This window comes from Durio zibethinus, chromosome 27 (genome assembly GCF_047325235.1).
Source record: "Durio zibethinus cultivar Kanyao isolate XHJ-2024 chromosome 27, ASM4732523v1, whole genome shotgun sequence".
In the NCBI taxonomy this organism is placed as follows: domain Eukaryota; kingdom Viridiplantae; phylum Streptophyta; class Magnoliopsida; order Malvales; family Malvaceae; genus Durio; species Durio zibethinus.
The window spans coordinates 7,491,462-7,502,804 of record NC_143188.1 but is presented as its reverse complement, the minus strand read 5'-3'; the positions used below and the strand labels follow the sequence as shown (position 1 = coordinate 7,502,804).

Genomic DNA, 11,343 nt, shown 5'->3' with positions numbered 1-11,343 from the left:
ATATATAATATTATATATTATATTAATAAATGGTTTACATATAATATTATATATAATATTAATATCAATATTAAATTAGTATCATTAACTAAAGTAATACTCATTATTTAGTATAATCCAAATTGAAGGACTTCCTTTAACCAAACAACATGAAAAGTAGGCTGTATACACCTATGTGGCTTTTTGCTAGCTTAATTTGACAGTTTTCTCTTTAAGAGAGGCCACCCTACTTACGGGATGTAGGAAAGTTCCGTTTCAAAATTTACAGGACTTTCCAGGTATACTGTTTGATGCTTTTAAAGATGTTCAATGCAAGTCAAAATGTCTCTCTATCTTCCTTTTTTGGGGGGGTTAAATTGATAGTTTAAATACAGATACTAAGATAAGTTTTCCTGTAAAATGTGTTGTCTTATAAAACCTCCTGCTTTACTTTTCAATCTCAAAACCTTGCAATAACACTTCATAGGAAGGGTTAAAAGAAATGGCATAAAAAATATGATCCCACACATGATAGCATGTCATGAAGCTTTTTATCAAACTTAAGGTTTCCTCTTTTAAGGTTAAGTAAATCAAGGAAATACAATTCAACGCAGAGACAGAAGAGTTGAATAACAATTTTCTACATGCAAGGGGAAGGAAGATGCATACCATGCTACTCATTCCAACATGTAATTCGTAGACATAAGTGATTTTGGTCTTTTTTGCTGGCAGTGTTTGAATAAATACTTTTTTTGTTACAGTATAAAAATCATTAGTCAGGTTAGAGAGTACAAAAATTTGAGATAAGACACATATTACAGATTAAACTAAGTTGACTGTGCTGTGCAGTGATTAAACTTGAACAAGCGAGAACACAATTTAGAAACTGACTTCATATATGAAAAAGAACCAATCAAAATTGTTTTCTTAAAAACCTTTAAGGGCATTGATCTTAATATTAACATTATAAAGGAAGACGTTCATCAAAACAACCTACTCTAAGATGAATAAGAAATTCATTATTTGTTTATATAATCAATTAACCATATTTGTGTGCAGGCATGCATGCATGCTTTTGTCTATGTATCTTCACACATGCAATCACTTTAAAATTATCATAAACATTAGTTAGTGTTTCTAATTTTGCCCAAGCTCCAAATATTTCAATTGCTTATAGTTCGAAAAGAATAAGTTATCTAATATTTCCAACAAAACCAAAAGATCAAATAGCCACTAACTATACCTCTTCTGGCGGATCATAGTATATTCCATTGTATGGAATTTGACTTGGTGCTTGAACAGAGAACTTGATCCAAGCAGAAATGGAGTCCTTAATCCCAAATGGAGTTTCCATACGAATCTACAATTATATGGTCAAAAAGTTAAAATGGACATATGGAAAAAGAGGTTTGGCTGAATGATAATTAACATGATCATAACAGTCCAAAAAAATGGCTTTTTTTTTTATCATCTTTTCTTTCTTTCTCCCTTCTTTTTAGGGTAGGAGTTAGTTGGATTTGAACTCAGCTACCTTGAATAATTTTGCTTGACTTGGAGACCACCCCACTAAATACTTCAATGCCTTTATGTCATGAATTCTAGTAATTGATTATTGTGAAGGTTGTACTACAACCAATCATTTAGTCGAACCATATACACATGCAATAGGATCAGTGTTAAAAAAAACCATCATACTTAAAGGTTCCTGGTCCACAGATCATGATCAAAAGGTTAAATACCTTGTTGATCTACAAGGAAAGAGTTGCAAGTTTTTATAGTTTCTTTTTACTTTGAATTAAAAAGTGGAAAAAGGAAATAATAAACAAGTAGCATTTGAATGTAAGCAAAATAAGTTTCAAGAGCCAAACTTATGTTCATTTATAGGTAATTTACCTTCACTTGAGAACCATGGGGAATTGGTGGTGAACCATCAGCATTATTAGCCAAAATATCTCCCAGACACCAAACTCATTCTGTTAAAAAACAATTAATATTTGTAGAATTAAACATTGGATGTTATTTAAATATAGAAATAGACAATAGATCACTGCCAGTGCAAATCAACATAGCTTTCTAAGCACTTAGAACACAGTCACCTTCCCTTTTATATTTGAGACTGCATGGCATTAAATATATGAATTAGCTGATACAATTAATTGTTACATAAGCAAGGTGACTTTTGCACTTAATTATAAAAACTTTGACAAGGTTTATCTTCCAAACTTTTCTATTTGAAGCTTTTAAGAATATCAACTGCACCAGACTATACACCTAATCTTTGGTCCATTAAAAAGAATATTCATGTCCACAGACATATAAAAAGATCCATGTTTACATTCAGATTTAACATTAAGCTAAGTGTTTTGACAAACCAAACTTAAATAACTTTTAACTTCTTTTAGCATGTGCATTTAGAGAAGATATAAGCATTGACTTATGAATAGTTGATATTGCAAATACTACAGTTTCTTAAGGCATACATCTTAAAGCACATGGGTCAGAGTCAAAAAGAAAAGCAGTGGAGAATTGATTATTATGATAGATGACATTTTAAGATGGTGAAGTCTACTTTCAACTATTGTTTCGTTTCCTCTTCAATATTCATAGAACTTAAAGAATGTTATTTTTGCAAATAATATATGAAAATCTGCAACTAAATCACTCCAATATAAACATTTTATCAATTAAATGTTCCTTACTGTGCTAATATTTCTGAAGGGTAAAACATAAATTACCTTTTGTTGTGCTAGTAGCTCTTTAGGTGAATTATTTGCACAAAAGATGAAATATGTGAAAAGCAAGGATATTTTAAGATTTCTACAGATTCTTGTTTGTTCCCTTCAAGTGTTTTTGGAATTTTCATTTTTGGCATCTTTAGTTGCTATGTTTCCATAACTCTTGGTCTACAATAAAAATTAGTTCAATTTACAACAAGCATTTTTAACAATTCTTTAGTTCATTCTACAATATCAAAACACTTAACTACTAGCAAGGTAACCTACTTATTCATGGCATATGGATTCAATTGATGCATGAAGAGAAGTGATGAAGCAGTAGAGAGTTAGAAAAACATATACAATACACAAATGTTTGGTAGGCTTCACACACACAAGTACGTGTGCAAACTTTTTCAAAACCATTTCTACACTTAGCATCTTCATGGATCACGTAAAAAAGTATTGAAACCCTATTCCATTTATGCAACCCAGTTCAACAAATGTTGCTGTAGAAAAGACAGGGGACTTAAAGCAGACATCATAATTCTGGAACAGATAAATGATTATAAGTCGAAGCATGCTCAATGTGACTCAAAGAAGAGTTATAGAACATACATCTTCACCAATGGTGACAGCCTCAAGATATAGCCCATGAATCATATGATTAACTAGCATCAGATAGACAACAGCATCTACATTAGTCGCATATCCGAAGTACTCATTGTAGTTTCCAGTAAATGCTACCTACAACAAGTTTAAGAAAACAAAGGTTAAGCCGGGATAATACATTATAAAGATGCAATGACACTAAAAATCTTTAGTCCTCAAGAGAATTTAGTTAAGAAACAAACATAGAGAAATGATGTTTCACGACTTACAAGAACCAAATGTTACATCAGTTCTACTTCTCTATATAACATAAAGTCAAAACTTTGATAATTAACACCTAAACATGTGAGTAACTTATTATATAACACCAAGCAAAATAGAAAATCTGCAAACTCACTTTGATATTAACTGCAACCCATGATGGGTGTACATCATTGAAGTCACAACATTGAATCTGAACCCATCAAACTTGTATTCTTCCAACCACCATCTTGCATTTGAAAGAAGAAACCTTTGTACCTAAAGCAACAAGTAAAAATTAATATTTACACACAATAGGATGGAAGGAAGCCAAAATCTTTCAACAAGCTATTGTTTAAGAGAAGTTTCAGTAGAAGTACATACTTTCCAGCTTCCATAATTAAAAAGGCGAGAATCCCACATCCAGTAGTGACCCTTTGACCCCAAGTGGAAGTAATGAGCATTGGTTCCATCAAACATGTTCAATCCATCTAACACATTATTAGATACATGGCTGTATTCGTCAAACATCAGTCAGATACAAAGATGGATGAGAAAATTAATTAATAACTTAATTTAACTAAAGAATAAAAATTAACTGAGACTTACAGCAAAAGATTACTTACTCAAAGCAACAGAGCAAATACTTGAATAAAAATTTGCTACAGCTTAGAAAAGAATTTAACATTAACGACATGCAAAAGACAAAAACTTTCATTGTAAACAATACAGTAAGATTCCATTTCGTAGTTGTTTTTGCTACTAGCTTTTTGCTTCCAGAAGCAGAAAGTACATTTGGGTAGATAAGACAATAATACTTTATAAGAATTAAAAATAAAAAATATAATCTCTTGTAGAACAAAATACTATGATTCCTCTTTTAATAGAACAATTATACTACAAATTCTATTGCATTTAATCATATATATTTTCAAACAATTATGACTTTGCTTTCTCCATTTTAGGTTTGTTCTTTAGAAACCTTTTAGGAAGCCAAAAGCAACTAGAAAAAACATAGTAAGAGTAAGGACCAATAACAGCCTAAATTAAGTAAGGACCAATAACAGCCTAAATTCTCATGGCTATATTTGCATCAAGTCTACTGGAAGAATGACCATACAGTCTAAGCAGGAAAAGAAGAAAAAGAGTTTATATTTTCATTTTTGGTACGAAAAAGCTGGGAAAAATCGTTTGCACAAAACTGTAACAACTAATAAAGCTGAAGGGTGTGTTTCTAGAAATGATATTCTCCTGCAAGTCCAATTATTACCTGTGCACAATATCCATAAGAACAAGTAGACCCAATTCGTGAACCCTATCTATCAGTGACTTAAGATCATCAAGGGTTCCAAAACGACTGCTTGGTACAAAGAAGTTTGTCACATGATACCTGCAACATATTAAATGCAACTTGTTAAAAGTAGAAAAGGTTAGTTTTCATAACCAAAACTAAATTCTGAAGAAATATTTCTGTTTACATCCAAAACATAATATTTTAGTACAAGTTAACAAACATAAACAGCAACAAATAAAGATGAGCTGATATTTTGATGGAGATAATACCCAAATCTAGCATAATACGAGTGCTCTTGTATAGCCATGATTTGAACAGCATTATATCCAAGTCTTTTACTGTGGGGAAGCACATCATCTCCAAAGTTGGCATATGTGCTAATTATTGGCTCCTACATCTCAGAGTTGAAAATATTAAGAAAACTAGGAAATGGATTAACCATACCAAAATGTAGCATGGAAGATAAAGACTAAAGGTGTTTGTGGGACAAATTTTCTTTGAATGATAGTATGATGAAAACTAGAGATAAATTTTGGTTTAATTACAAATTTAGGCTTCTTAATGGATTTTAGAAATGGGTGAAGAATCATAATGAAATGCAATCAAACCAACTTCTATGTTATTGATTTGAAACTACTATTTAAAATATTTCTATACACAAAGCAGTTAACAGAGATCCAAGTCACTAGCTATTTGGCATTTGCATTATCATTAATTAAAGTAATACTCATTATTTAGTAATACCAGAAAAATGTTTTTTTTTCGTCTTCATCTTTTCTTTCTTTCTCCCTTCTTTTTAGGACGGGAGTTAGTTGGATTTGAACTCAGCTACCTTGAATAATTTTGCTTGACTCGAAGACCACCCCATTAAATACTTCAATGCCTTTATGTCATGAATTCTAGTAATTAATTATTGTGAAGGTTGTAGTACAAACCAATGATTTATTCAAACCATATACACATGCAATAGGATTAGTGTAAAAAAAAAGCATCATACTTAAAGGTTCCTGGTCCATAGGTCATGATCAGAAGGTTAAATACATTGTTGATCTACAAGGAAAGAGTTGCAAGTTTTTATAGTTTCTTTTTACTGACTTAAAAAGTGGAAAAAGGAAATAATAAACAAGTAACATTTGAATGTAAGCACAATAACTTTCAAGAGCCAAACTTATATTCATCTACAAGTAACTTACCTTCACTTGAGAACCATGGGGAATTGGTGGTGAACCATCAACATTATTAAGCCATAAGATCTACCAGACACCAAACTCATTCTGTTAAAAAACAATTAATATTTGTAGTATTAAACACTAAATGTTATTTAAATATAGAAATAGACAATAGATCACAGCCAATGTAAATCAACACACATGTTTACATTCAGATTCAACATTAAGCTAACTGTTTTGACAAACCAAACTTAAATAACTTTTAACTTCTTTCAGCATGTGCATTTAGAGAAGATATAAGCATTTACTTATGAATGGTTGGTATTGCAAATACTACAGTTTCTTAAGGCATACATCGTAGAGCACATTGGTCAGAGTCAAAGAGAAAAGTAGGGGAGACAGTAGCTCATTAAAAGCAACACAAATGATGTGTAGTTCATCAATAGATATAAAATTGCAAGAAAGCTGCCTTAGAAACAAAGTGCAGAGTTATCGATATTTTGACAGCACCAACTCCATCTTGTGACTGCATTATGTATGTCATGTATAGAAGGAAAAGATTCAGAAAACAATAAAAGAAAATCACTTGTAGGTGCACCTACTAAAGTATTGGTCAATTATTATGAACTTCACTTAATGTCAAGTAACCCATCAATGGTAGGTCAATTCTTACAGACATGGAAAATATTAATTCAATGCACATGTGGCATTTATTCTTGCACAAGAAAGCATAACATACCCAGCTCATAATATCTGCATTAGGGTTCCGATTGTTAAAATTTCCAATCAGTGCTGCTGACTGAAAAAGAAAATGCAGCAAAATAATCACAAAAATTGAAGAGAAAACAAAATACCTAGAAGTTAATAAGACTTTTTTGATTGCATAGAAGTTAGTAAGATTAATGGTTAAAATCTCAAAATGTTAAAATGATGCATAAAAAACCCTAGCTCCCAGTGCTCACTCCCTGTAAGTTATTCCTGTCTCATTGAAAGCCATATGAGATTATATCAAAAAGAGCAATATCAGCTTATCATAAAACAACTTCTAAGACCAGAAAAAAACATGAATGGAGAATAACATTTTTACTAAAAATTAAAGTTAACAAGATAGCTCTTAAGCAATGTAATACTAAGAAATGATAAAGGAAACAAGGAGAAGACATTCACAAATAAATAAATAAATAGAATAAAATATATAAAAGTGAAATAATAGAGAAAGGACTAATTCTAAGGGCTTTAATAAAATTCTCAATTTTTTCTTGCACCAAAGGACCAAATACTTGTTCCACACTTTGTTGAGCATCAAGGAACTGATTTCTTTCTTAGATTGATTTGCCTAAATTTTAAACATATAAAAATAAAAGATCTAAAAAATCATGTTCACTGTTCCCACACAAATCGATCACAAGAATATTCCAACACTAATTTCATTTAATTGAAAATTGTTCATTTGAACCGGAAAGAGTAATAAATCAAAACAAATTACATTTAGCGTAAAAAGCAATAACATGCAACCACGGGAGCTACAATTAATATAGAACATTACAACTACGAAAAATAAGCCCATGCTAACAATTAGATATTTGGAAGAATGGTAACCTATGTGTAAAGCCAAACTTCTCATAGCCAAGAGAAAATGCCTCCAAACCACCTTCATACTTATCAATTTTCTTTAATATTCTTTTGTACTGTGCAAACCTTTAATTGGATAAAATATATAAGATAATAAAAATGTCAGTGGCACATACCTTATCTACAACATCATTAGACAATTCCATATTCATTGATCACTTTGATAAATACAAACATTGTAAGAGGGTAGGGTGAGGAGCATCAAACCTGAGTTTTCCATTTTTTGTATCAAATGCAACATTTTCTCTCCAAAAAAGACACACCCGGCCACTCTCCCCTAACCCAAATCCCGGCGACAGTAGCCGACCTGGCCGCCGTTGACCGGCGCCGTTCGGCGTCAGTCGACTCCAAAATTTCAGCCGTGGACTCTCTTCCTTCTTGTCTCAGATTCAGCCTCTGTATTTCGCAAATCATCTCATAATAGCTTAGATCTGAAACTTTAACCCGAAATTTTAAACCGGCGTTCACCCTCTTCTCGCCGTCCGGTCGTCCTGAAACCAAACTATGTTGTTTCTCCCCTTCCATCCTTCCTTTCTACCAGTTCAGATCATCCAAAAGTCTCCTCGCCCGTGCTGACCTCCATACGCGCCGTCGCTCCACCGCCCAAAAAAATAGCTCCTTTCTCTCCTTTCCCAAAATCTTAAAAATACTCTCCCAAATTACTCATAAAAACAAAAAAAAAAAAAAATCCTATGACCGAAAGCCCTTTCCATCCTCAACGGGCCCTTTTCTGTTTCTTTTTTTTTTCTGATGGATTCCTCAATAGAGGAGTGTGGTTGTTTGCAATTTTTTTTTGGCTGTGTTGGCTTGGTTTTTTGATTTTTTGTTTTTGGCTGTGACAGTTGCTATTTATTTTTTGGCAGTTTCGATGGCTATCTATCTCAGTAGGGCTGTGGAAGGCGGGTAGGTGGGAGATGGGAGCTGTTCCTGGTGGGGTAGTTGGGAGATCGGTGGGGTTGGGTTGGTGATCGGCTGGCAAAGGAAAGGGAATGGGATGGTGGTGACAGTTTAAGGCGGGAAGGTATGGTGGTACACATGGTTGCAGGTGGAGGGAATGGCTTGTTGGATTTTTGGCATTGCCTTCTTCGTCCAAAAATTGGCCTCCAGAAAAAAATTCCTTTCAAAAGTTTCTTCAGAAAAGATTAACCTCCTCTCTTGCCTCAATTTTTCGCCAAATCCAATTCAAATCCCCAATTTTTTTAGATTTGAGAAACACTTTAATTCAAATCTCCGATTTTATGAGATTTGAGAAAGACTTTACAATTTTTGTGCTGGCAAGTTAGACAACAATACAGTTGGCAATCGACTTGAATTCAACAGTGGAATTATTTGAATTTTGACTGTTTAGAGTTTTCAAGCTTTCTGTTTTTTTTTTTATTTATTATTTTGACTTTTTTTCAAAGAAATTAAAATTAAAAAATGAAATAATAAGAATTCAAAATAAGATAGGCTACAATGTTTTATTGAGCCTTCTCCGAATAATTTGGATAAAATAATTTTAAATCTAAATTAATTAGAATGAGATTTAATATATTTAGTTTATTTGATAGTTTAATAATTTGAAATATTTATTGAGATAATAATTATGATAATATTTTTAAATCAAGTACATTCAAATAAAATAAAAATTGTTTAACAAATTATTTTGACTCAATTTTAAAATTAATCTAAACAAAATCTGATGAATACACATTTTTTTTGCCATATGAAATGAATTATTGTGTTTTGAAATTGGTCGATTTATTGTTTATGTTTGGCAACAAAATAAATATTAATTTTAATAATTTCAACCAATCATGTAGCTAAGGATAATGTTGTGGGAAATGCAGTAGAAAATTTCTTTTGTAAAATGAGATAGCCCTGATTTGCTGGGTCAGCCTCAAATATTTTATATTTAGAAGATTAGCATTTGTTTTCATGTTTTGTGCCTTTAAGCAACTTTTATCCAAAAAAAATAAGAACAAAACTTTAGATTATTAAATTGCACACGGCTTGAAAAGTCATGAAACTGTCACCTTTGGAAACTTTAAAAACTTGTTTTTCTTTCTAAGTTTGTACATAACTTTCCATTATCTTTTTCCTTCATGCAATTTTTTGTAATATTAAGCTTTGGTCAAGTCACAAACTTGGACCCCTTGAAGTAGTCCATGTTGGCCAATTGTATTGAATTTGTTATCTAGAATGATTTTCTACCTATGTATATTTTATTTTGATCTAGTAAAAGTTAAAGCAAAGGCTATATTTCAATCTATGAAGAGGCAAGCTAATGATATTTTGACTGAATGTTGTATAGAGTCAGGTTGTAAAAGGGAATATACCTTTTTTTTTTATAATGTAGTTAGGGAATCAAAAGCTTTCCCTGTTAACAATTCTAGATATGATCATTCAATGGATAAAAAATTCAACCAATATGTCAAGTTAGGCAAAGTTTGTTCCCTCAAACATTTTCTATATCAAAATCCAATACTACTTTTAAAAGTAACTCCCCAAGAAAACACAGTTATGAAATTTAGACACAAGATTATTGTCAATGAGATTTATGGCAAGCGTGGATCACTTTTGATAAAAGCTGAATTTAGATGGAGATACACCTTTACATATTGCTACAAAGGCAGGTTGGAGAGAAACTGATGAAGATGAAATCATTAGAAAGTTTGAGATTCTAAGAATGGGAAACAAGGAAAACAACATAGTTTTGCATGAAGCTTTCAGGAATGTTCATCTTAGAGTGGTTCAACTCTTTCTAAAGGTCGATCCTAAATAGGCTTTTTTAGAAAATTTTGCTGGTGAATCATCTTTGTATCTTGCTTATAGAAAAGGAAAGCTAGAGATAATGAATGAAATTATGACATCAACAAATAAGTTCGTAGCTTATGGGGGTTCAGATGGCCAAACAACTTTGCATGCTGCTGTTATTGAAAGCCATTATGATAATTTTCATGTTTGGTTCATTTATTTTCACAAATTTCTCTTACACAACATTATAGTTCTTGCTGTTTCAAAACTCTTGCAATTCTAATTTCTATATCAAAATAGAGATATTAGATTTTTGCTAAGTATTTCCCTTTGATAGTGCTTCTAGTTTTCTTTATCTTAGCAAATTTTTTGTGTAAATGTAAGGTATCATGCAAGCCCTCCTAAGAGCCAAACCATGGCTGATCAAAAAAGTTGACCATCATGAAAGAACCTCTCTCCACTATACAGCATCTCTAAGAGACCATAAAACAGTGAAACATTTATTAGAACTTGATAATAGTGTTGTATATATATTGGACAAACATGGTCACTCACCACTTCATGTTGCAGCTAGCAATGGTCATGTTAATGTTATAAGAGAGATCATTTGAAAATGTCCAAAATCTACAGAACTTCTTGATTTATGTGGGCGCAATACTCTACATGCTGCTTTCCTTAGTGGGAAAGGTAATGTCATCAGGTATATGCTGGAAACAATAGAAACGGAAAAGACTCATAAACCAACCTTATAATGATGAAAATACGCCTTTGCATTTGGCAACTATTGGAAGGAAAATTTGGATTGTTCTGTACTTGATATAGGATAAAATAGTGGATCAAAGAACCAAGAGCAAAAATGGCCAAACTACATTTCATATTGATCATTCCATAAAAGAATCATGTCTAACAGTTCCCAGGATAAGAAGATAATTGACTAGCTTATATTTTTTATTAGAAAATTAGTACA

At 31.9% G+C, this 11,343-nt stretch overlaps 1 protein-coding gene across 2 annotated transcripts; it reads right to left on the bottom strand.

Moving 5' to 3' along the window:
• Positions 1 to 978: 978 nt before the first annotated feature.
• LOC111279786 (1,4-alpha-glucan-branching enzyme 1, chloroplastic/amyloplastic-like) lies at positions 979 to 7,986 on the bottom strand. 2 transcript variants are annotated; one of them, XM_089756598.1, is made up of 10 exons: positions 7,848 to 7,986; positions 6,748 to 6,807; positions 6,033 to 6,092; positions 5,109 to 5,230; positions 4,816 to 4,935; positions 3,930 to 4,059; positions 3,703 to 3,824; positions 3,312 to 3,440; positions 1,873 to 1,952; positions 979 to 1,339 (listed from the first exon to the last, which is right to left on the bottom strand). In XM_089756598.1, exons 2-8 carry the CDS (start codon positions 6,754 to 6,756, stop codon positions 3,437 to 3,439), a joined length of 567 nt encoding a protein of 188 aa, XP_089612724.1. In that variant the 5' UTR covers positions 6,757 to 6,807; positions 7,848 to 7,986; the 3' UTR covers positions 979 to 1,339; positions 1,873 to 1,952; positions 3,312 to 3,436. The 2 variants fall into 2 exon arrangements, with proteins under 2 accessions (XP_089612724.1, XP_022722573.2); XM_022866838.2 differs by lacking the exon at positions 7,848 to 7,986 and having other exon boundaries at positions 6,748 to 6,879.
• Positions 7,987 to 11,343: the final 3,357 nt, after the last annotated feature.